Below are 27,371 nucleotides of genomic sequence, written 5' to 3' on the forward strand. Positions count from 1 at the left end.
GAGCGGGGGCACATGATGATTGATGGAAAATACTAGACTGAGTCATATAAGTAGTGAATTGTGTAGTGAAATACTTTTTAGCATCACTTCAAAGTATTCGAGCTGGCAAACCAAATTGAGTCCTTATTTCAGAACAAAAGGCACAAAATATATGAAATAACTCGAAACAATTGTTATTAAATATAGCCAAGTCATTCTTGAATCATCCACAAAGGTTACAAAGTACAGAAAATCCAACTTGGACACAACACTACTAGGACCCCAAACATCAAAATGGACCAACATGAAAGGGCTTGCAGCCTATTTATTGACTTGAGAAGCGAAAGGGACATGATAATGCTTTCCCAAATAACAAGACTCACAATAAATACTTGACACAAAAGTCAAATCAAGAACAAGATATGTTTCAACTTTTCTAGTGAAGGATGACGAAGGCAACAATGAATTTGGAGAGGTGTGGCAACAATAATGGAAGCAATAGAAAGAGATAGAGGCTCAAAGTGATAAAGTCCACCAACTTCACACCCTCCTCCAATCATCTCCCTCATCTTCAAATCCTGAATAATCACAAAATCAAGGAAGAATGTTATTGAACAATTCATGGATTTAGTAATATTGCTAATGAACATAAGATTGAAAGGAAACTTGGGAATATACAAAATCAAAGGAAGAGAAATAAAAGAAGTGGGATTTACAATCCTAATTCCCTTGACAGCAATGGTGGATCCATTAGCAAGAGTAACAGAAGATAAATTTGCATAATACTAAAGGGTAAAGAAGAAATTAGGTATACTTATGATATGATTAGTGGCGACAGAGTTTATGACCCAAGGACCAGGACAGGAAGTACTAGATGACAGACACACTATGGGATTACCTATTTCAGCAAGAGATGCAATGGGAAGAAAAGCTTGTTGTGACGCTTGATACTACTGGAACTTGGAATACTCTTCCTCTAACATGGATACAATACATTGCCCCCCACTCGACCCCAAAGGTGTGGAGTTGGTGGTGGCTACATTGGCAACACATGAAGGTACCGTGAAGATCCCAACATTGCTCAATAGCACGATTACCTCAACCAATGTGTGCACTTGCGAGGAATGCCTCTACCTTGTCCATCTCTGCCACCATGACTACTCGAACCACCTTGATAACTTTTGTAGTTGTTTGGTAGAGAACAAGAATAACCTTGTGTAGCAAAGGCTGCCCTCTCATAGTCAAACGCAAGAGCAGGAGAATGTGTGCTAAAGGAAGCAAGAAGGACACAAGAATAAACATCGGCAAATGATGGCAACTCTGCACTACTAATTATATAGAATAGAACTGCCTTAAACTCACATCTTAAGCCCGCTAGAACCCGAAGAACTGTCACCTACTCCCTCTACTTCTGCATCTCACAAACGTTGGCGGTTATAGGTTGCACGGCATTAAGCTCCCCATGAATACGTTACATCACTCCAAAATAATCTGCAACGCTCCTATCTCCTTATTTTAACTAAAAGTACTCCTGGGATAAATCATACATGCATTTAATGTTACTAGAGTATAGAAGCTTGGCCTAATCCCAAATCTCCTTGCACATATCTAGATGCATGCACATCCATGCAATCTGTGCCTCCATCGAATTCCACAAGAGAGAAGAAATCAAAGCATCTTCTTGAATCCACACTTCTTTTCTCTTCTCATCAAAAGGATCAGGTAGGAGCAAGTGGTCAGGTTTTCCTAATCCTGCTATTTAAACCCAACAGCTTTAGACCATTTAACATAATTCTTTCCATCCAACTTTTGAGTTGTTATCTGTGGCAGTGATAAAGGAAATATGTTTTTTGGATTCATAGACTCCATCCCAACGCTCACAATATAGCAGCCACACCAATGTGAAACAAGAAGAACAAGCAAAACTAATCATGACTATCACAAATGATGTGAAGCACTAACACAACCACGGACAAGGTAAACAACTTACCAACTGATATAGGACTGCCACAGCCTCACAACTCAACATACAAACACTGCCACTACTCCAAGAAACTCACAAAGAAGCCTTTACGAAGACCAAACAAAAACTAACAAATTACCACGAGTGCAGGGTTGAAAAAGGTTGGATCTTTGAGCAAAAAACATGCCCAACAACTAGATAATATGGTCTAGTGAAGGAATCAGAACATTGCAGAGGGGGAAAAAAAAAGTGATTGAAAACTCTCTCACGCACCAGCACGTAGGGTTGGCAGTCGGGTGGCTGGCACGTGGGCTGTTGCCGGCAATGGGGTTTTGTAGGGTTAGGCTTCAGAGGGTTCTACTTTTGGCTATATGGTTGATTTTTTGAAATAATGAAGGAATAAGGTGGATCTGAGAAGGGCAGCAACAAGATGGTGTTTTTTGGCGACGGCTATTATGATAGGGTTTAGGTTGGATCATGCTTTGATACCATGTTGAGATTTTGATTAAAATGAATGACCTAACATGAAGATAGGCATATCCCTTTATTTATAATGCAAATCAAATACACTCTAGTGACAATAATACCCTTACTAACTCTCTCTAATTAACATACTAACAAACTTAAGTATAATATTAAAAGACATAAAGAACCTCTAACAATAATAAATAAAGAACTAGGGGGCTTTCAAAATCTGAGGCCGTGAGGCATGTTTCTCAAAATAATGAATCGGATGATCTGCCTTTTTTTTCAGGAAGTAAGGACTTGGAGGCAAAAGACTAAAATCAAGCGGGCAAAGGAGGGTAATGGTAATTCTTCTAAAAATTTCCATTGGTAGGCAAATGGGAAGATGATATGGAATTTCATTAGGGAATTGGAATCTATAGGAGGGGACATTATTAGAGATGCTAGATTGAGGGTTGAGGAGAATACAGATTTTTTAATAATCTTTATACTGAAGAAGTTACTTAAGGCCTATGACTAAGGGTTTGCTTTAGAGTCCCATAAATAATGACTAGGTGTCTTGGTTGGGAAGGACTTCTTACGAGGAGGAAGTAACAGTCATTGTGATTGGGATGGCGAGGGATAAGGCTCCTGGTGTTGATCATTTTAGAGTGGCCTTTCCTAAGCATTGTTGGATGTGCCAAGGGTTGGTTTTTTGAAATTTTTTACTGAGTTTTATTTGAATGGATTATTGGTAGGATTATTAAATATTAATTCTACATTTTTACCCTTGGTTCCTAAACGGAATCAGTCTATTAAGGTGTCAGAATTTTTTATTTTTTTTTTCAAACCCCACCTTGTGGGACTTCAGGCTATGTTTATTGTTGAAGTGGTCTAGATGGCCAGCAGCCTTACAAGGCCATTTATAGCCCTCAAAACCCTAAAATTAAGCCTAAAATTAGAGAAAAAAGGAAAAAGAAATTAAACCTGAAATTAAGCCGCCTAGACAGCTCCTAAAATCCCAAAATATTGCTAACATGTACGGTAACCTGCCATGAGTTGATTTTGGCTATTAAAACACCTAAAATACCTGAAATTAGAAAATAAAATCCCTATAAATAATGAAGAAAAAAATTACAATAATATCAATAAATTCCATATATGAGTTTGATTTGTGCCCATATTGTATCCTTCCTCAGTATCAATTAAAGGGGAAAAAAAAGAAAAAAAAAACACACACACATTTGTGTTGAGCTGAAAAACCAACATACAGCCCTATTCCATCCATTAAAATATTCTATAGGAAACCTAGAAGAGTCACAAAATCCAGAAAACTTTTTCTGAATCTCTTAACAATATGCCATTAAACCTCATTTCTTACTCTTGAAATACAATATCAATATGGCACAGCCCACATAAAACCTAAGTTATTAAAACTGGGATCCTACAAAGCATCAATAGGGGAGTTACCGAGATCATATTGTAAGCTCTGATTGAGGATTGCAAGATTCTACCAATCATATAAAACAAGGAATCTATACATTGTGTTTTTATAATTTTCAATGCTATAAACTGAGAAACCTGGCTAGCAAGTGTTCAAAAGTAAGAAAATCACAACCAAAGAAGTTCAAAAGGAGTCACCTCATATAGCAAAGAGATAAAGATTCAAATTGCAGCACTACTAACTCCATTAAACAATTTACAAAGGAGTAAATACTGTGCAAATACAGGATAACATAACTTTCAACACAAATCAGTCGTCACACAACTCTATAACTAGAACACTTAAAACCAAAAGATGTTTTAGCAAACAAATAACAAAAGCCAAAGTGTATGCTGGCTTCACCACATCAATACCATCATTTAATACAAAATCTGTTCATTAATATCATTGAGATCACAAAGGTCTTCATCACGATCCAGCAGCATTATTTTAACCGAATTTCTACGCATACTAATTTCAAAACCACTGTAGGTTGTTTATTTCATGTAAAGGTCGTACATGACAAACACTAGGATCACTTTTTGGTTCCCAAAGTGTCCACTCCTTGAAATAGAGTGGAATAAGATGTGAATGTAAAAAAACAATAGATGGATATAATAATTTTAAAAATAAAAATAAAGGTCTCATGCAAATAGTAATAGTCATTCCTTGTCTATTCCATGTTATGGATTCATAAAAGTTTTACATTGTCATTTGCTTTATAATGAGACACCTACTTTTTTAGGCTATCAAATTCTCGTATCATGACTGTTCTATTCCTAAGAATAGACATTTCTTGAACCAAGTAATCAAAGTCTATAGTCCAAATAATTTAGAAAAAAATGAGTCAAAAACATTTTTTTTATGCAGAATGTTATCCTACCCTAATCCTACCAATCCAACTGCAATCCTGCAAATTTGTGATTCTTCAGTTGACTATTTTGTTTTTAATCCGCTGTTTTATTTTTTTTTATTTTTTCTTGAGAATATCTTATCTCTCCCAAGTAATTTTCTCTCGTGTAATTTTTCTTTTCCTTCCTTAGAAATTTATTCTTCTATCAAACTAGAAGGATAAAAATTCTTCCTTAATTATCATCAGGCAACTTTTGTTACTTAGAGATACTTTCATACATCAAATCTTATGGAACATTCCTTTTTTTAAATAGTTTCACAAAGCAATACTAGAACAACTAGGTGAGACTTGACAACGTGACGTAGGACAAGAATCAAGACCTTGGGGAGATCCTTGCTGGAGAATAGTTAAGAAGAGTTTGGTCAAGGAATTGTTGGGTTCAATTAGTAGTTTATTATGTGTTTAGTTTAATTGAAATAGTATTACGTGTATTTGGGGGCTTGTTTGTAATATCTGTGTAATGTACGTTTTGGTTTATAATTCATGTTGTTTTAGGGATATTTGTGTAATTTCATGTTTAGAGGCTTTCTTATAAATAGTGTGTGAAAGCCATGTCATAAACAGTTGTTTTAGGGATATATGTGTAATTTCATGTTTAGAGGCTTTCTAATAAATAGTGTGTGAAAGCCAGGTCATAAGCAGTTGATGTTGAATTTGAATTGGAATTGAACATGAGTTCCACCCTAGTATATCATCTCTCCTCCCTTCTCCTTCCTTCCTCTCTTCTATTTCTTTTAAACTCTCCCATTGCTGCAGAACCTTTGGTGCTGGGCAGCATCAAGGTTCAATGATGCAGGGGCAGCACCAAGGTTCGGCAACCATGGAGAAATTAGAAGAAAAGAAGGAAGGGGAAGGGAGGAGAGAGGAGATACCAGGGGGGAAAACTCACGTTCACTTCAATTCAAATTCATCAACAACTGCCTATATCATGGCTTTCACACGCTATTTATAAGAACGCCTCTAAACATATGAAATTACACACATACCCCTAAAACTACATTACGTTACAAACATACTCCTACACAATTACTACAAACAAGCCCCCAACACAAATAATCCTAATACAAGCAACTATACACATATACTTAGACAACTAAATAACTAAGCTCAATTGGGTTTTGGACCCAATAAACAATTCAACCTATTCTTTGACATAGGCCTCCTAATTGGGTCGAAATGATCCATCCAAACAGCAACTTCTTGTCCTGCATCAATTCCCTCCTTCCGGAAAGAACTCAACCCCGTCGAGTTGGGAGTACCAAGGAGTCCATCACCATGAATAGAGTCATCTCATTTCATAAGAAATGAACCAGCAGTACACTTCAACTTGGTGAGTGCAAGAATCTGTTATGGCATCAACTCATACTTCTTTTTGTCAATGGAGAGAGAATAAGAATTATCATAATCATGCTTCACCTTCCTATCAAATAACCATGGTCAGCCCAAATTTTGAGAGGAAGGATATCACATTGCACCATCTCCATAATGGAACCAATATTGAAGGTAAGTAAGCAGCAATCATGGACCTTCAAGTTGGTATTATTCACCCAAACAATTTTGTATGGTTCGGGATGAGGCTCAACTTCCAAATTCAACTTCTTCACAACATCTTCAAAATCTATATTTGAGCAAGTACCAGGATCAATAACCAAAGTACAAAGTTGTTTTTGCCATATCACTTGAGTTTCAAAGATGTTGGTCCGCCTCAAATCCTCGATCTCTTTAACCTTGTGGAAAGAAAGCATATCTCGAAGCACTAAACAAGTTCTCAAATTGCCATCATCATCTAAGTCAATTGGGATTTCTGTTTCAGCTTCAACTACTTGAGTATCATCTTCTTCTTCTTCTTCCTTTCTGCAACAGCCGTGAATTGGTTAGGACATTGTGCAGCCTGACGTCCAAAACCTTGACATTTAAAGCATTTGAGTGATGGCTGGCTCTTAGAAGTTGTTCCAGAATGTTCAGGTTTCTTCCAAGAGGTATTAGTCTGAACATCTTTACCCAATTGCTCAACTATCTTCTCTCATACCACTCCACTTGTACTCTTCTCAAACCAAAAGGCTGATGTAGCTCTAGGAGGATTGCGTTGCATGTCCTCCTCAATCTGAGTGGCAAACTATGCTATATTCCCAACTATGATGAGACGACATGCAGCAATTTTGAAGGCAATAGCCGGCTTCAACCCTTTTCTGTACAAAGCTATCATAACGTCCTCTTTCCATTCTGTATCGGCACAAGTCGCCAAATGATAGAATCTACTAGTGTACTCCATTATTGTCTTTTCTTCTAAGAGTAGGAGGCACAAATTGCTCCTGCATGGCTCGCTTCATCTCATCCCACATTGTAATCTCACCAAATCTCCTTCTCAAGATTTCATTGTGTTTAATCCACCAAATTCAAGGAGTTCCCTTCAATTTTGATTCTGCAAAGTACAACTTTATAGCTTCATTCATGCCATGCCATTGGAAAAGGCACTCCAAAGAATACACCCAATCATCAAATTCATCAGAAGAACCATCACCATTAAAATCTAAGACTTCTAGTTTAATTCCCTTACTCAAATGATTGTTTCAGCCTTCACACAACTCAAAAGCATGAAGGACAGCAGCTATTCCACCATCTTGTTTGGTAGGAAATTCAATGGGCCTTTTACCTAAGGCTGCAACTTCAGTTGTTAGCCTATTCAAAGCACCAGTAATAGTCTCCAAAGCATTTTCCATATTTTTTATCCTACCGGATAACAACTCCACCTTTGCAGACAATTATTTAACATTGGTCATCATGATACACTTATATGAAGCAAATCACAAACTTCACTTTCAATTATTTAAGAATAATCTTCAAGTCACCTTTAATCATCAGTATCACGCAAAAATGAAACAAATTCACTAGAAAAACTCACAAATAGCAGCAATAAAACCTGACTTTTGATACTGGCAGCGACAATTTCTAGGGTTTCGTGCTTGCTTACACAATTTCAAGTTAGGAACCAAAATATCATGCTGCAAATCAAAATATCATGAGAAAACACCAATTTCTTGTGATCAAAATATCATGAGAAAACACCAATTTCTTGTGGCTGGGAACCAATTTCTCGTGATTCTACCAGCAGGACGGAAGTCCAGTGAATCCCACTCGCAGTCACCGGAGCGTGGGTTGCCAGCAGCAACTTTCCACCAATGATTTTTTGGTGAGTGGTAGAACGAAGGGTGGTGAGTTGAGTGGTGGTGGTGGTGTGCCAAGAAAAACTCCAGCAATGGTGATTTTGAAGGGGGCGGAGGATGGAGAACTTCAGGTGGCGCGTGGAGCTTCAAAGCTGGTCGGTTGGTGATGAAATTTTGAGGGGTAAGGTTTCGGGGGGGTTCTGTTTTTTATGGTATGGGTGATGTTGCAGGATGGTAGCTGGAAAGTGGCATTTGAAGAAATGGGGAAACAGCTGGAATTTTCTAAAAAGCTCTGAAACTGCAGAAATGCTTTCGGTTTTTTTTTTTTTTAAAAAAAAAAACTGAAATTTTGGAAAGGAAATAATGAGACAAGAGAGTAACAGAAAAGAAAATCTAAATGGAGAGATGGGAAGATGAAGAAGAAGAAGAAAAGATGAAGAACATGGAAGAAACTTAATTGCTGGACAGAGACTGCTGCAAGTAGAGGAGACAGCAACAGAATTTTGAAAATCAGAGAGTTGAGAGAATTATGGGAAAGAATTAAAAGAAGAAGAAGAAGAGAAACAGACAAGAAGAAGAAGGCAGACTGCTGCTAGGCAGCAGGGAATTATGGACAGAACAGGAGATCAGAAAGAGAGAAGAAAGAAGAAGGAGAAAAGGAAGAAGAGGAAGAGAAGAGGAGAAGAGTGAGGGAGAATGGGTGGATTGAAATGGAAGAATGGAGATCGAAGTTGGGCTTTGATACCAAATGATGCAGGGGCAGAATCAATGTTCTGGCGTTCTGCAGCCATGGAGAAATTAGAAGAGAAGGGGAAGGGAAGAGAGAGGAGATACGAGAGGGAAAACTCACGTTCATTTCAATTCAAATTCATCAACAACAGCCTACATCATGGCTTTCACCCACTATTTATAAGAAAGCCTCTAAACATACAAAATTACACATATACCCTTAAAACTGCATTACATTACAAATATACCCCTAGAATACACAATTACTACAGACAAGCCCCCAACATAAATAATCCTAATATGCAACTACACATTTAAACTTAAAAAAAACTAAATAACTAAACACATTAGGGTCTCAGACCCAATAAACCATTCGCCCTATTCTTTGACATAGGCCTCCTAATTGGGTCGAAATGATCCATCCAAATAGCCGCTTCTCATCCTACATCACAATGCTCACAAAATTGTGAAAAAATCAATCAATGAGTTCAAAGTTTACACTTTACAGAATAAAGAGAAACTACCTAATTTTTGCCAACTCAATTGCTACAACAACAACAAAAACACCAAGCCTTAAGTCCCACTAGATGGGGTCAACTATATGAATCATTTTTCCGCCAATTTATGCGATCATAGACCATTTCTTTTGACAAATTCAAGGATATTAAATCCTTACTCACTATCTCCTCCCAAGTTATTTTAGGTCTACCCCTACCCCTTCTACTTCCCCCCACAATAACTAACTCACTCTTCCTCATTGGCACACTATGTGGCCTACGTTGCAAGTATCCATACCATCTGAGTCGTCCCTCCCTTATCTTCTATAGGAGCTACACCTAACTTACCATGAATATGTTCATTCCCTAATTTATCTTTCAATGTTATACTACTCATCCATCTAAGCATTCTCTTCTCAAAAACTTTTACTTTTTGGATATTCTGTTTCTTCATTGCCCAACATTCTGATCCATATAGCATAGCCGGTCTTATAGCTGTCCTATAAAACTTCCCTTTTAATTTTAAGGGTATTCTACAATCATAAAGCACACTTGAAGCACTTCTCCATTTTACCCAATCTATTTTAACTCTATGCATTACATCATCTTCAATTTCTTCTTCAACTTGCATAATAGATCCAAGGTATCGAAATCTACAAGTGCTATTTATTTATTCATCATCAAGTAAAACTTTGTCTCCAATATTCCTCCTACCATTACTAAAATTACATTTCATATATTCTTTCTTATTTCTACTTATCCCAAAGCCCCTAGATTCCAAAACTTCTCTCCATAATTATAACTCAGCCTCTACTCTGTCTCTAGTTTCATCAATTAATACAATATCATCTGCAAACAACATACACCATGTAACCTCCTTTTGAATACCCTTAGTCAATTGGTCCATCACTAAAGCAAAAAGATAATGGCTCAAAGCAGATCCTTGATGTGCACCTATGGTGATTGGAAATTCTCTAATTTCTCCATCTATAGTCCTTGCACAAGTCATTACTTCATCGTACATATCCTTAATGACATCAATATACCTACTACATACACCTTTTTTTTCTAAAACCCACCATAGAAGTTTCCTAGGTATCCTATCATATGCTTTCTCTAGGTCAATAAATATCATATGCAAGTCCCTCTTCTTTTTCCTAAACTTTTTCCATTGATATTCTTAAAAGATACTTAGCTTCAGTGGTAGATCTCCCAGGCATAAAACCAAATTGATTTTCTGAGACCTTCGTTTCTAACCTTAATCTTTATTCAACTACCCTTTCCCATAGTTTCATCATATGACTCATAAGTTTAATTCCACGATAATTATTACAATTTTGAATATCTCCTTTATTTTAGATATAGGCATTAAAGTGTTTTTCCTCCATTCATCTAGCATTTTCTTTTTTTTTATAATTGTATTAAATAAATTAGTTAACCATATAATTCCGTTATCACCTACGAATTTCCAAACTTCAATTGGGATGTTATCTGGTCCTATAACTTTCCCATTTTTCATCTTTTTTAGTGCAAACTTAACTTCGTTAACTCTAATTTTCCAAATAAATCTCATATTTTTAGTCTTTTCCTCATTTGACAATTCTTAGTTCAAGTCTTCTATTTGGTTTTCAATAAACAACTTACTAAAGTAACTTTGGCATCTTTCTTTAATGTCTTCGTCCTTGACCAAGACAATATCATCCTCACTTTTTATACATTTTACATTTCCTAAGTCTTTACTCTTCCTTTCTCTTGGTTTAGCGAGTTTAAATATACCTCTTTCCCCTTCTGTTGTATCTAATCTATCATATAAACTATTAAATGATCTATATTTAGCTTCACTAACGGCCTTTTTTGCAACTTTTCTCGCCTCCTTATACTTTTCAAAGTTATCCATGTTTCTACATTTTTGCCACGTTTTATACCAAATTTTTTTTGTATTTACAGCTTTTTGTACATCTTTATCCCACCACCAACTTTCTTTGCTATTCAAGAATTTTCCCTATGATTCACCTAAAATCTCTTTTGCTATCTTTTTAATAGACCTAGCTAATCTACTCCAAAGAGTATTTGTATCTATCCCATCCTCTATAGTCCAATCCCCATCTTTGATCATTTTATCTTTAAATTTTATTATATTTTCTCCTTTTAAGTTCTACCACCTAGTTCTCGTTTATTTTATCATTTTTCTTCCATTTTTTAATTCATATATCTAATACTAACACTCTATGTTGTGTGGTTAGACTTTCACTTGGAATAACTTTACAATCCTTGCATGATAAACAATCTATCCTCCTAGTTAAAAAAAATCTATTTGACTTCTATTTTGTCCACTTTTAAAGGTTATTAAGTGTTATTCTCTCTTCTTAAAGCAAGTATTCATTATATTAAATTCATATGACATAGCGAAGTCTAAGATCATCTCCTCATGCTTATTTTTGTCTTCATATCCATATCCTCTATGTATCCTCTCATAACTTTTATTATCCCTTCCAACGTGTCCATTTAGATCTTTTTCTCAATCCCTGGTATGCCTTGTATAATACTATTCATATCTTCTCAAAATTGTCTCTTAGGATTTTCTGTTAAACCGACTTAAGGGGCATAAGCACTAATGATATTTATTATCTTTTGTCCTAATACCATATTGATTTTTATAATTCTATCCCCTACTCTATTTATACATCAACAATGCTATCTTTTAAGTTTTTGTCAATAATAATTCCTACTCCATTCTTATGTTTTTATTTTCCAGTGTACCAAAGTTTAAATCCTGATTTATCAATTTCTCGAGCTTTCTCCCCCACCGACTTAGTTTCTTGCAGGCAAATTAAATTAATTCTTCTTCTAATCGTTGTGTCCACAATTTCCATGCTTTTACCCGTAAGTGTCCCTATATTCCAAGTTGCTAATCTAATCCTAGTTTCCTGAACTAACGTCTTTACCTGCCCACGTCCGGAATGATGCAGGAACTCTCGTATATTTGACACCATACCCAAACGCCGACATGGCGCATCGCTTTGGGGCGACAACCTAGCCCACCCTCGCCCACTTTTCGCTACACCTGAGTGGTACAAGTACAATGCATCACTCGTAGGGGACACCTCAGCAAATATTCAGTAAGGATTCATATCAAAGTGATCTAACAAATTTTACGCTAGTTGTCAGCTACCTAACGCAACCCTCCTCCTTTACCCAAGATTGGGACCAAATGTGTGTGAAAAAATTAGGACATTAAGTGCATCACAGGCAGAGTTTTTGCCAACTCAATTGCTGATACTTGAAAACTCCAACAGACTTGAGGAACCAGATCCTAATGGTTTATGCCACAAAGGAAATTGCAAAGAATGATCGTAGTAGTAGCTTCAAGAAACCTCAACAACCACACATGATGGTGAACATCCACTTCACTCTGGCATGAGAACTTCCGGAGCAACAACATTTTCAAAATGAGGTAAATAAGATAAAATCATAAAAGACAAGATACTTAATATAGATTAAACCTGTCATACGAATTAAGCCTTACATTGAAAAGGTGAAAATCATGATCACTGAGCTTCCATTCCTGAAAAGCTAGTAGCTTTCGCAAGAACCATCCAGTATGCAATAGAACTACTGAGAATTGTTGATGGCGTGATAAAACCTTCAACAAAGCATGTACAATCTGAAAATTGGAAGAAGGAACCCATAATAACACTGACAGCTAAAAATGAAAACAATCCAAGTAACGCTACCTTGTACAAGTACAGAATTGAACATTAGTAAAAAAAATATAACGATTCAATGTGGAAAAAATAATAGAGCATCCACTACCACATGTTACATATGTGCTATATATGAATATGATATACCTGTGGCATGTATGTCATGAAGATAATTCCACTCTTTACCTGTGACGCTGATAAGTCGGTTGTCTACAAGTGAAGATATTAGAAATATTAGCTTAAAAGTAGCCAAATATTACAAACTCTAACAAATTACCATAGTTACTATCCCAAACCCCCCCCCCCCCACCCCCAACAACATGACAGGAATCAACGGATAAACATCTAACAAAGTTCCATGAGTCCATCCACCATCATAATACACATAAATAGTTGGATAGATGATTCAAAGTAAACCAGTCGAGGAAATCTACAGTCACCCACAACAATAGAAGCTCCATTGCAAACAAGCAGTTCAAAAGCAATAGTCTGCCAATGGTAATTCAACAAGGTGAATAAGAAAGAAAATGATGCACAATGTAAAATTGCTAAATCTTTCTAAATTTAAAGGACTAAAGTATTTTCATTAAATTGTCTACAAGAAAAGATAATATAAACAAACATAATCAACTTGCAATGGGCCAAGGAGGGGGATTGCAAGACAATTTTTTCTTAGGATTGCTATGTGACACAAAGAAAGACTGTGATTAGAGAGTTGGGGCCAATGGAGTATCAATTTTGACTTATCTAAGTATAATAGAAGAAGAGATAATTGGTTTTCTAAAAAACATTATTTGGAGGATGTTAAGTCATAGGCCTATGATTGATGGGTTGGATTGATGTCCTATTTTCAAGGGAAAGGGGAAATGGTTGGAGAGGCCTTTTGAGGAATGGGAGATTAGGAAGGCAATCTTTGGTATGAAAAGGGAGAAGGCTCCAAGACTTAATCACTTAGATACTATTTTTTTTCAACACTGTTGGGATGTGGTCAAATACTATTTATTGAAAATCTTCCAAGAATTTTATGGCTGTGGGGTATTTGTACATGGGAGACAAATTTTGGATTCTATTCTCATAGTTAATGAGGTTGTCGAAGATATTAAGAGTAAGAGGAAAGGTTTACTTTTAAGCTAGTTTACATAAGGATTGATGGGTGAATTGGCTTTTTTTTTATGGAGTTTTAGACAGAAAGGTTGTTAGGTTGAGATGAAGAGGTTGGATAAGGGAGGTGTCTATCATCTACTTCTTTTTTTGCAAGTGTCAATGTAGCGCCCAAAAATATGTTTTCACCATCTGTGTGAGTGAAGCAAAGTGATCCATGGTGTGCATGTGTGACAACAAGCATCGGTTTCCTTGGAAAGCAATTTGAAAAGTAAAGGTGTCCCTAAAAAATGTAATTGAAATGAAAAATGTAGAAATGTGATTGAAATGAAGAATCAATTAATTAGAGACATAAAATTGCAAAAAATGAGTCAATATACACAATGTGAATTTGAAAAATTATTAGTATCAATAGTTGAATACACAAAAACTGCCTAACTAAACTGCCTAAGTCGCTAATCCCTATCCCTAAACCTGATATAATATATAAACAAAAACTCAAAGTAACTAAGCAATAAAAGAGAGAGAGAGAGAGAGAGAGAGAGAGAGGAAAACAAAAAAAAAGGAAGGAAGCACACTTGAAGAGTGATGAGGGAAGGACCAAAGGAGTCGACTCTCCTAGAGGACAAAAGGAGTCTCGAGGACTCGAAGACCAGTCAACCAGAGGGCAGACGGAGCTGGCACGAGCTGCTGCAGGGCTGCCTGCCACTGCCGAACAGGCGAGGAGGCTCAAACAAGGGCTCAGGGTGCTCGAGGGGCAAGATCAAAGCCTCCTAACTCGATTTCTTCCCCAAATAAACAGAGATGGCTGAAGATTTCCAAGGAAATTGGAGAAATAGAGGGGGGCGTACTGGCCCTACTCAACAGTGAAAACGAAGGGTGTCTTCTTCTTCATCTTCAAACAACAGTTCAAACGTGAAGTTTCTTGATTTCAAGCTTTGGAAATCATTGGAATGGTAGAGCTACCAAGGAAAAGTGGTTGGGAGAGGGAGAAAGAAGGGAATCATGAAAAATATGCATGAAATTGAAAGATAAGAGACCGAAACACACTGTCAGCAGAATAACAGACCGTAACAGACTGTAACGGCCATTACGGCAGAATAATGGCTGTTACGGCCATGAATCCACCCCCCTCCCTGGGCAGATCAGTGTGTAACAGTTTAGGTGGCCTAAAATTCCATTATGTAACGACCATTACATTACAAACCTAAAATTCCGTTATGTAACGGACATTATCTAAAACCATAGGAACCTCCCTTTGGCATAAAGTATTAGAAACATAAAAAGTCTGAGTGGGAAGGGGAAGGATAACATTACTAGTTTTAGAAGAACATGAAAAGAATCCATCTTTTCAAAAGTTTCCTCCCTGACAACCAAAAGAAAGACCATTCAAATTATCAACAAGAGGAGAATCAAGCTCAGGGTTGGAAGGAAAGAACCCTTTTCATTTAAGGCAATCAGAAGGTCTGAAAAGTCATTAATAGAATATTTACCTTCCTGTGTACATTCTGGATTCCAATGTTGACATTCTAGCTCCATTTGCTGCAAAGTGCTACTGCTGAGTTCACTATGTCCTGAACCCTTCAAATCAGCATTTTCATACTCTCTTTCAAATAGTTGAAAATATATCACCTTCCTCTGCATGCAAGTTCAACTCTCAGCTCTTATCTGATTAACTAACAGCTCCTTCTTAGATTTGCAAATGCTGCTCATATTATCCTCGCTGTACAAAGAATCCAATTTTGTTTCCTCTTTCAAAATTAGTCTTTCTGATTCTCATTTGAAACTGATTTTTGGGAGAAGATTGAAAATTCGAAAAAAACTTCTCCTAAAATCCAGTCCAAGAGTTTCTGATTGAATGTGGGGTTTCTCCCCACTATGAGAGGTACCAACAATCTCTGAGCAATTCCCATTTATCCCATCTTCCCTATAGTTTTCTGCATCCTTCTGCCCAACGTTACAGATCAGCCCATTGAGATCCTTCTTTCCTTTCTTTCTGCCCTCAGTTCTGGTAATCTTCAAGTCGTCAGTTGTAGCACATCTGCCGGTCTCAGAAGATTTGTTCCCATGATCTTGAGTTGGCTGCAGTGGTACACGCACTGAAGATTTGGAGGCATTACCTGTACGGTGAGCAGTGTGAGATCTTCTCCGACCATAAAAGTTTGAAGTATTTCTTTACGCAGAAAGAACTGAATATGAGGCAGAGAAGGTGGTTGGAGTTGATTAAGGATTTTGATTGTACCATCAGTTATCACCCAGGGAAAGCAAACGTGGTAGCTGATGCGTTGAGCAGGAAATCCAGGGAGCCGGTGTTGGCGGCTATGGGGATCCAGCATCCGATCATAATGGATCTGGAGAGACTCGGCATAGAGTTGGTGGAGAGTGATCTCCCAGTATGTATTGCCAGCCTAGTGGTACAGCCTACCCTGCAGGAGAGAATTAAAACTGCCCAGAAGGAAGATCCAGAGCTAATGGAGGTGATAGACAGAGTACAAAGTGGGCAGGGGGAGGAGTTCAGTATCGCAGATGACGGAGTTTTGCGGTTCCGTTCCAAATTATGTGTTCCTACCGATACTGAGATCAGGAAGACTATTCTAGAGGAGGCTCACAAATCTTTGTATACAGTTCATCCCGGTAGTACGAAGATGTATAGAGATCTGCGAGAGTCATACTGGTGGAGTGGTATGAAGAGAGAGATTGCCGAGTATGTAGCGCAGTGTTTGACGTGCCAGCAGGTAAAGGCTGAGCACCAGAGACCGGCAGGGCAGTTGCAGCCATTATTCATCCCGGAGTGGAAGTGGGATCACATATCGATGGACTTCGTGTCAAGACTGCCGACGGCGTTACATGGTCATAATGCCATTTGGGTGATTGTTGATCGATTGACGAAGACCGCCCGCTTTATTCCCATCAAGATCAGCTACTCCCTCAGCCGTTTAGCGGAGATTTACATTCAGGAGATAGTACGTTCTCATGGGGTGCCTGTATCTATTGTGTCGGATCGAGACTCACGATTCACATCACGATTTTGGAGAAGTCTGCAGGAGGCTCTGGGGTCTCAGTTATCGTTTAGTACGGCATTCCATCCTCAGTCAGACGGGCAGACTGAGATGACCATACAGATATTAGAGGACATGCTCAGAGCGTGTGTACTAGACTTTGGGGGTAGTTGGACTCAGTTCATGTCATTAGTAGAATTTGCGTATAATAACAGCTATCAATCTAGCATTGGCATGGCACCATTTGAGGCTCTGTACGGTAGAAGATGTCGTTCTCCTTTGTTTTGAGATGAAGTGGGTGAGCGGCGAGTAGTGGGGCCAGAGCTGGTTCACCAGGCATGTGATAAAGTTCGTCTTATCAGGGACAGGATCAGTGCAGCTCAGAGCCGACAGAAGAGTTATGCCGACCATCGCCGCAGGAATTTAGAGTTTGATGTAGGTGATCACGTATTTTTGAAGATAGCTCCGATGAAAGGGGTTATGCGATTTGGGAGGAAGGGTAAACTTAGTCCTAGGTTTATCGGTCCATTTGAGATTCTAGATAAAGTGGGACCGGTAGCCTACGGGCTAGCTTTGCCACCTGTATTGTCCAGGATTCACAACGTATTTCATGTTGCTATATTGAGGAAATACGTCCCAGACCCTTCTCATGTCATCAATTATGATGAGTTGGAGCTTAGTGATTCACTGGGATATGAGGAGGTACCAGTACAGATTCTGGATAGGAAAGTGCAAGAGCTACGTAACAGGACGATTCCTCAAGTAAAAGTCTTGTGGAGGAATCATGCAGTAGAAGAGGCTTCTTGGGAGTCTGAGGAGCAGATGAAGCAAAGGTATCCGCATTTATTTCAAGAAGTCTGAGTGAATAAATGTAAATAGTTAAGTAGTTTTCTGTTGTAGGTACATGTAATAGTTGAATAGTGTAGTACTTTAGTTTTGGGAGAATGGTTTTTCTTTTGTATATGTAATCTTCCAAGACTCGAGATGTAACCACGGTATTCCTCCACCATAAGTGAGGATAGGTAATAAAATGAGTAGACCTTTTTTCCTGATTAAAGCATGGCGAGTACGAAAACAGTAAATTTCGAGGACGAAATTCTTTTAAGGGGGGAGGAATGTAGTAACCAGAAAAAAATATATATATAATAATAATAATAAAATAATAAAATAAAATTAATTAATTAAATTAATAAGTAAAATGAACAGTATGATAAGGAACAAATATATATATATATATATTTATAAATATTAAAGCATGTATATATATATATATATATATATGTGTGTGTGTGTGTGTGTGTGTGTGTATATATATATATATATAAAAGGTATGAAAGCTTCTTAAAGAAGCTTTACTTTACTTTACTTTACTTTACTTAAGGTTTATTATATATGTATTATTAAATTAACACGAGCTTCTTTAAGAAGCTTTGAAGGTAAAAATCCAAATTTAATTGGATTTTTGGTGGATGTGAGTTCATTCTCTCTCTCTCTCTCTCTCTCTCTCTCTCTCTCTCCTACGACTCTCTCTCTTCGATTCCGGGTTAGTTTCACGCCGGATCGACAAACCGAAACCACCACGACGCTCCTGGCAAAGTTCTCTACAAGTCTGCCGGAACGGATCGTCAGGAAAACAAAGTTGAATTTCATCCCAAATCCAAGGTAAGGCTTTATATTCAATATTTGGATTTTTTACAGTTGAAGAAAGTAATATACGCGTAAAAATACTGAACTTTAATACTGAAAATTTTCAGTTCCAGGGTATTGATTGGGAACGTTGGGAATCATCCCTAAGTTGAGGTAAGACTTTTTAAGTCGAATTTGACTTAGTGGTAGTTATAGAAAATGTTGTACGTACGAAAATACTAAACTTTAATTCTGCGAATTTTCATTTTCAGGGTGTTGAGTTGAGAACCTTGTGGGTACAGGGAAGATTTTCTTAGGGGCTTTTCAATTATCAGGTAAGGGGATAAACTAAGCTAGTTTTGTTTTGAGAAAATGTATGTATATATATATAGCATCTGGTTTCAGGAAAAATAAATATATTTATATATATGATTTATATTTGGAAAATACTGTTTAAATGATGATATGTTGAATACGTAGAAAATTTGTTTAGTGTGGCATGAGTATAAAAATGTTGTGAAATACTGTTTTTTTTTTGAATGAGGACGATATGGATTTCTATGATGGAAAACCGGCGTACGGGCCGAGATATTTTTATATGTATATGTGATTTGCCGGCGTATGGGCCGTGCTATGTGGATGAGATTTGCAGGTGTATGGGCTGTGCTATGTGATTTGCCAGCATACGGGCTGTGCTATGTGATTTACCGGCATACGGGCCGTGCTATGTGGTTTGCCAGCGTACGGGCTGTGCTATGTGATTTGCCGGCGTACGGGCCGTGCTATGTTAAAATGTGTAATACCGGCGTACGGGCCGATGATTTTCATGATACACGTATATATGTGAAATGATATGATTGATATGAAAATAAATGATATGAGATATTTATGTATCACAGTTTTAGTATATGTATATGATATCAGAACCTGGTTGGCTTGGTCTAGGCTAGCACTTGCACGGTACCGTTGCTATGTGTCCATGGTCCTCGTGATCATGATATCTGTGTTAACGCCGCTGTACGGAGTGGTGTGAGATTGGATGGTCGATGTGGTTATTTTCAAGAAGTGTGCTGTTATCGCCCCTGGTGTACGGACCAGTCTGGGTAGACCCATCGGACCTACAGACTACTGTTTGACTTGGCAGTGGTCGGCCAACCATTGTCAGGTCCCGCCTTCGGGCCACACAACCCAGTCATGTGGGGGTAATACATGACAACAGCCAGCTAACCTACCAGGATTGTTTTATGTTATTATTAGTGTATGAGATGAGATATGTTTATGAAAATGCAGTATATTCTGCTATGTGTTGATATGCATATGTTTTCCCATATTTGATAAACAGTATTGAATATGTTATGTATGGTATATGTAGAACACAGAATACTCATGTTGCCACACACTGGTATTAGTTTATTTCCCTTACTGAGAGGTGTCTCACCCCTAAATCTTATATATTTTTCAGGAGCCCCTAATAGGAGAGCGGGAAAAGCCCCGCTGATCTAGATCAGTTGTTTGCCCTCTTTGAAGGGGTAAGTTTTTTGTAGGGACAGTTAGGTTTTGTGGGGATTGTCCCTAAATTTCATTTTTGAGATGTATATACTGTGAGATAGTAATTGTAGTGACTCTGATATGTGTTATGCACATTATGATGAGATGTATATGATTTTGTACTTTCTGCTGCGTAGACTTCTGCTGTATGTTTTGTTATATCCCTGGTGCCCACGGGCTCAGGTGGATTGTGACCTGCTGAGCTGGAATGTATGATGTGATGATAATTTATTTATATAAAAAAAAAATTTATGCGAAAAAGGAGCAGGTCGTTACACCAAGACCCAACTATACACAATCTCTGAACTAACCAAATGATACTTTTGACCAAAGAAAAATTTTCATCAACTCTCCCAATCTTTCTAGCTACTGCCACAGGAATTTTAAAAATAGACAAGAGGGATGCTGAAAGACAACCCTGAGAAAGCGTGATCCTCCCACCAAGAGAGAATAAAACACTCTTCCATCTGTCTAATCGCTTAGACAACTGCTCCATTATTGAATTCCAAAACCAAACAAACCTATGATACCACCCAAAGGCACTCCTAGATAAGTCAAAGGCCAATCTACGATACCCAAGCCCGCTAAAGAGGCCAACTCCAAATCTAGAATAACTCAAGCTTAGACAAGCTATTCCACTCTTCAAACTTATATTTAAACCAGAAATCCTCCATTTAAAAAAAAAAAAAAAAAGATGAGATACCACAACCCCACTCTCCACCCTCTCACAAGCCCTCTATCTACAGCCATACAAACCAATCTACTCAAAATATCCACCACAAGAAAAAACAAAAAATGTGGAAAGTGATTCTCCTTGCCTAACTCTCATTGAAGCCCTCAACCAGGATTTAGGTCTACCATTAATAATGCTCCAAAAAGATGCATCCCTCTCATCCAAGTCATCCACCTATCACCAAAACCCTAAGTACTAATGTACTATATCTAGAAAATTCCAACTAACTTGAACACAAGCCTTTTCAAAATTTCCTTCAAACACGACCTCCCTCTCTTTCCTCCTTTGAACATTCTCAACAACCTCATTAGCTACTTAAATAACATCCACAACCTGCCTACCCTCACAAAAGCACTTTGAGCCTTAGAAATAGTGTCTGCTATCACAAACCCCAACCTATCAGCCAAAACCATTGCAATAGTCTTATACACACTGGTAACTGCACTGATTGACCGAAAATCTTCTACTTTAATAGACCTATTCTTCTAAAGCACCAAAGTGCTAAAAAGAGAGTTGATACACAAACAGCACACTTAAGCTTGATTTGAGCTCCAGCCAAGCTTGAGCTCTCTTTCAAGCAATCTAGTCGAGCTTGAGCTGGTCAAAACTCGCTTGGCTCAGCTCGTTTGCAGCCCCATTCTAACCCGTCACACATAGGCCTCCGTACATCCTCCTCCTCAAACAAATTGGTAATATTGGAGAACTTTAAAACTTCAATATTTAAATTGTACTGCTCATAGTTCAATAAATGTGATGGCATATAATGGCAATACGTGTATTGGATGAATTCATGTGTTAAATATCATTATGTCATATGACAAGAACCAAGGAAGATTATCTATATGGTTTTCCCAATTCTGGATTCAAATAATTAATGAACAAAAATATATTCTACATATTCCAGTCAACAGAACTCAATTAGGAGGGCCAAAGACAAGGACAACGAGGGGAAAAATAAAAGCCTGCAAATTCCTTTAATATAGATGGTCATAAAAATTGATAAAACCACATGGCTATGCAAGATTAATCAATACAGATGCAAAATAATATGGGAATTGAGAAGCACCATCATCTTCTGCATCCAAATATCTCTTTGAGAGAATCCAATAACCGAAGCTAGCAGAGAATCAAGATCTGAGAACAAGCAAACAGTAAATTAAATTATAAAATTTGGTCATAGGTCTGCACAATGATGAGCTACAAATCATGGATACCTTTACACTCTGCTAAAATGACCAATAATATGAGTGAAGCTAACAAAAGGCCAGGATTGTCAGAGAATAAATGTGAAAGTAGTCCACTCCTGCACAATGAAAGAAAATCCTAATAAAAACCAAATGGAAATTTTCACCTTTTCTATGACTAAAATAAGTGAAACAAACCATTGTGCAAGGGACTTCAATCAGATGTCAAACATATCCTGTTACCAGAGCTTGCCTCAAGTCCAATAACACAATAAGCCTATGTGTGTATGTGTGTGCGATAAAAGAATTAAAAACCAATTACAACACATCAGAGTACAAGCATTCCCCCCAAGACAGAAAATAAAACAAAAACCTAAAATAACAAGGCCCTCTTATGTTGCACAACAATAAGCCACACCCCCAGAAGCACACCAAAAGCAAAAAACTGTAAAGACACCAAAAAAGAACCCCACTCTACATCAAATCATGTTCCCTCCCCTGGAGAAAAAAAAAATCTTGAGTTATGCTGCAATCAATCCACACAACAAAGAAACTAGGGCATAAATATAATAATAATGTGGGAGTTTAATCAGAAAAAATTAGAAGATTGCCCTCCATATGGCAAGAGAGATATGTGATCATTGCATAAATCCAGAGATTTTTGGCATGTGAACGAAAGTTAAAACATCAAAGTAGGTACAGAAAAAGAAAACATAAACTTGATTATTTCATGTGGAGCTACAAGCAACATGATTTTAGTAGAGGCCACTCATTATAGGCTACTTTGGCTCACACACTAATAAGAAATTATTCTATTTCTATTTTTAAAAAATAAAAAAAGAAGGAACCACTAGATGTGTAGCCATGATACACAATAATTTTTTTACTAGTCTTTTACCATCTTTCTCGAGTTTCGAATTTTTCTTGAAAAAAAAAAAAAAAAGGTGTGGAAGGAATGTCAATGGAGAAGACGAAACACACAATTTGTCATGCCAAAAAAATAAAAGAGCCCAAAATCCTAAAGTTATTTCCTATTTCCAAGTCTACTTCTCATTTTGAGTGTTTTGCATGTCAGATAAAAAAGCATATTATGACATCTTTTCCATCTAGAGTTGAGTCTTGAAGTAAATCATTGTTTTTCTTATTCATTCAGATATTTGGAATCCGCGTAAATTCAAGATTTTCTTTTTCTTTTTGGATAATAAAAGAAAATACATTAAGAGACCAAAAGGAGATTACAACCTAAAAGAGGGCAAGAAATCTTCAAGAGAAAAAAAGAAAATAAAACAAAAAAGTAACCTAACAATTCAAATAGGAAACACCCTCTTTAAACCCTTGCCTTCATAACTCACCGGGCACTTCAAATTTGCTAATCCACGCTGTCCCTTTTTTAACGTCCTTTTACCCCAGCCAAGAAAAATTCTTACCTCCAGGGCTGAAAAGCCACAAAGCCATCTCATCCAACAATTGTTGAGCTTTGAACTCCTTCTGGTCAACCTCATGAATGGGCAAAATCCCATTCCTGCACTGCTGCCAACCCATTCCATCCTCCACAATTATAAAATTACCCTCTAAACCTTCCATCAGAGATGGCAGCACGTACAATAAACCTCCAAATAAATCAGATGATTTAGAATCATAGCCACATTGCTCTCGAATATAATCCAAAAGCCAACTGCCCTCATCAACAAATTCACTACTATCAACCTATCATTATCCAACATATCACCCCATTTTCCTTCTCCTTACCCTTGCTACTCCTCACATATGTATCTCCATTCTAAATGCTCTAGGGTTCAAAACAGACTAACAGAGTATTTTCAGCATTGTTGCTTGCATTGTTTTCTAATTTCTAGCCTCCCAACAGAATTATTGCACTTGTCCACCAGACGTGCATAAACCCTCTCAAAACTCCCTTCTCTTACGAATAGATTTATTCCTTTTGATATCATCCACATAGCAGCTTGTTCATAAAACCCTCATCCTAGCAGCAATCCTCTTGAACCAAAAGTACAGGAGCTTCAACTGGAATCCCAAGACTAACCAAATTGCTACTATCCCTTGTCCGAATCTGTCCTAAAAGATTCACCTTGTCAATCCCTCCTGTGCTGCACCATAGAAGATGTGGATCCCCGTTTCTGCAATATGGATGTATTGTCAAGCCATTAACCCCCAATTCTGGGAAGGAATAGGGCCAACTCCTCCACATAAGAGTTTGGTGTACTGGGCTTAGTCAATCCCTTTCTAAAAGTTGAAATAATCTTATCAGTTATTACTTGTTTATGAGGGCAGGCCTTCGATCAACGGTAAGGCTGCTTTTGTGGCTGATTGATAATAGGTTCAAGTCCAAGGAAACAGCCCCTCTACATAAAGTAGGAATAAGGTTGCATACACTTTGACAACCCTCCCCCTACCCTTGCAATGCAGGGAGCCTTGTGGCCCGAGGACGCCCTTTTTCAATTATTACCTTGTTTGTGAGGGTTAGAACTTCAGGCCTGACAAGGAAACCCATTAAGCTCTAACCTTCTTCGAGCCAGATCCCCCTTACCCACCTCACAATTAACTCTATACTACCCATTGAGTGTTGGGCCTCTTGATTTCCCAACTAGGCCGATGCTTGGGCCTTCTTCATGCCTAACCCAAGAATAGTAAGTGGACTAGCCACTCAGTCAATAATAGGACCAAATCAAGGACAATATTATGCACCCCTGGACCAGACCACACTATTGTCAACCCCTATAAATCGTCTAGCAAAACCCTAGCTGCCACTTACCCTTTTGAGCAACTCATCCACCCTTCAAACCATCTCCACTTATTCTCGTGCAAAATTTCTCCACACTTTGCACTGAGATGATAGTTCTTATGCATTAACACTTTTCCATAATTGAGGTTCTTGAAGCCTTGTAGATACTCCTCCCATGGCATTTTTTAGTTGCCTCAAATCAATGCCACTGTACAAGGAAGATCTTACTTGAATCCTCCACCAACATTTGAAACTTCTTGAAAACTCCTCCAACCATCATTAAGAACACCTCCTAGGATGAAAACAATAAACTTTTTCCAATTCCACCCCAAACGTAATTCCAAGAATTTTCCGTTCATCACCACCCTAATCACCATCCAATACTCCACCCTCCCAAATCTTATTTTAAGAGGGGATCTTCCAACCACTCCACTACTAACAACAAGCCGTCTACATAGAGTTGCAAAAGAAACACTAACCCATCAATTATGAATTGGATTTCTCTCAAACAAAGAAACAAAACCACCCTCCCCTATTCTCTTTAACTCATATCAAAATACTATCCTTTGAGTCTTCAACCTAGACTATTCTCCGAGACCCACCTTCTCTCATGACCATTGTCGATCAAGATATGAATTGGAAAAAGGGCTTCAAAAGAAAAAGAGGAAACGAAGTGAGAACGAGAGACTGTGCAATATTATGAATAAATTATTGCCTATGGGGTCAAGAATTTAACTTATTAGTGTTTTGTTTCCTTTTTGGATGATTTTGCGTATGGCCTAGATCTTGGATCAAAAGACTGGTTCAAATTTTTTAATGTATTTACTCAATTCTACCGAGAAATAAAAGCTCAAATCAAAATTTTCGACCTATTAATGCACCTGAACTAGTCCAAAGTGAGCTTTAGTCTTTTTGATTGGCCAGAGGGTTTATTCATCGAACATCATGAGTACATACTCATGAGCAAAATGTAGTAAATGAACAAAAAAATGGACACTTACTTGACATAGCACAAACTCTACTCTTTTATATGCATATAAAACCCTTTGGATTGATGTTCCTCTTATAGCCTATTTTCTACTTAATAGAATGCCCTTTAGTGTTCTAAAGGGGATAAATTCCCTTCTCTCTCATGTACCCAAAAACATCTATGTTCTCTATTGTTGTCTTTGGGTGCACATGTTTCTTTCATGTTCCGCACAATGCTCAGGACAAGTTCTCTCCTCACATGGTTAAATGTTTCTTACCTTGGTACTAAAGAGCGCAGAGAGGATACAGATTTTATGATCTTCACACTCATAAGAAACATATAAATGCAGATTACTTTTTTCAAAGGACACCTTAATTCACTAGTGTCTAGTCCTCCATTGGATGAATCTATTAAGCTCATTGATCCTCATGTTCCTGCCCTTATCACTCTAGAAAAACTTCCACTGTTCTTCCAAATCCATCAGCTATTGACCTAGAGAAATAATTGTGGGTTTACGAATGATAGAAAGCAAGCATAGACATCATTAACACCATGCAGCCACCTTTTTTCCATTCACTATTTTGATTTTTGGCTCCAGATTTCCCCCCCCAGTGTGACTAGGATTTTCCAATTGCCCATTTGAAAGGTTTCAGTTCTTCATCTTCCTAGTCCCATGTATTCTTTTGCCCTATCTATTTCTTCTATTTCTATCTCTTCCTCACATGTTGAAGCACTTCCTAATCCTGAGTTGAAGCATGCAATGGATGTAGAAAATAGTTGCCCTAACAACTCAAGAGACAAGGGACTAGGTGGATCTTGCTCCTTGTAAGGAGGGAGTTAGGTATAGTTGGATCTACACCATGAAATATCTTCTTATGACTATTGTACAGCTTAAGGTTTGAATGGTTGCCAAAGGTACACCCAAACAATTGACGTTGCTAATTTTGAGACCTTTTGTCCTAGTAATCGACAAAACACCATTCATGTATTGATCTCGTTAGCAATTAATTTTTACTGCCCCCCTTTATACTAGTTGGATGTGAAGAATGCCTTCTTGTATTGCAATAAAAGTGTTAGATTACCACTTGAACTAAAAGCTTAAGCTATTAGGTTGTGGACTAAATATGTATATCAAGCTTTAACACACCCCCCCCCCCCCCGGCGGGGGCATGTGCAGCCTGACACCACATGGAGAGATAAATACACGGAATATAACAATTGTTTAACAGCACACAATAAAAGCAGACAAGAAGACTAGAACCCAGGACCTCCTACTAACCAACTTTGATACCATGTTAGATTAGCATTTTACTTAAAAGCTACAGCAAATAGGTAGTAGGCCAACAATGTATATCAAGCTTTAACAAAAAGGTATAGATGGAGCAACCCTAGGTATGTTGCTCAGGGGGAAGACAGTAATGTGTGTAGGTTGGATAAGGCCATTTATGGTCTTAAGCAGTCTCCTTGAGCTTGGTTTGGCAAATTTAGTATGATGACCTTTAAGTTTGGTTGTATCCAAAGATACTATGACCATTCAGCCTTTGTTCGCAAAAAGGGAACAAGTATCATATTTCTAGTAATTTATTATCAT

The 27,371-nt window shown here is 37.7% G+C and overlaps 1 protein-coding gene across 7 annotated transcripts in view; it reads right to left on the minus strand.

Annotated features, from left to right (window-relative positions):
• LOC131152285 (protein TRANSPARENT TESTA 9-like) overlaps positions 1 to 27,371 on the minus strand; it is a 77,761-nt gene that overhangs the window by 36,200 nt on the left and 14,190 nt on the right. For all 7 annotated transcript variants that reach the window (XM_058104127.1, XM_058104119.1, XM_058104114.1 and 4 more), the window contains 4 exons: positions 22,098 to 22,186; positions 21,950 to 22,017; positions 13,024 to 13,086; positions 12,699 to 12,836 (listed from right to left, as the gene is read on the minus strand). In XM_058104127.1, coding sequence (XP_057960110.1) covers positions 12,699 to 12,836; positions 13,024 to 13,086; positions 21,950 to 22,017; positions 22,098 to 22,186 — 358 coding nt within the window. The remainder of the gene's footprint in view (positions 1 to 12,698; positions 12,837 to 13,023; positions 13,087 to 21,949; positions 22,018 to 22,097; positions 22,187 to 27,371) is intronic.

This window comes from Malania oleifera, chromosome 1, assembly GCF_029873635.1.
Source record: "Malania oleifera isolate guangnan ecotype guangnan chromosome 1, ASM2987363v1, whole genome shotgun sequence".
Classification (NCBI taxonomy): Eukaryota; Viridiplantae; Streptophyta; class Magnoliopsida; order Santalales; family Ximeniaceae; genus Malania; species Malania oleifera.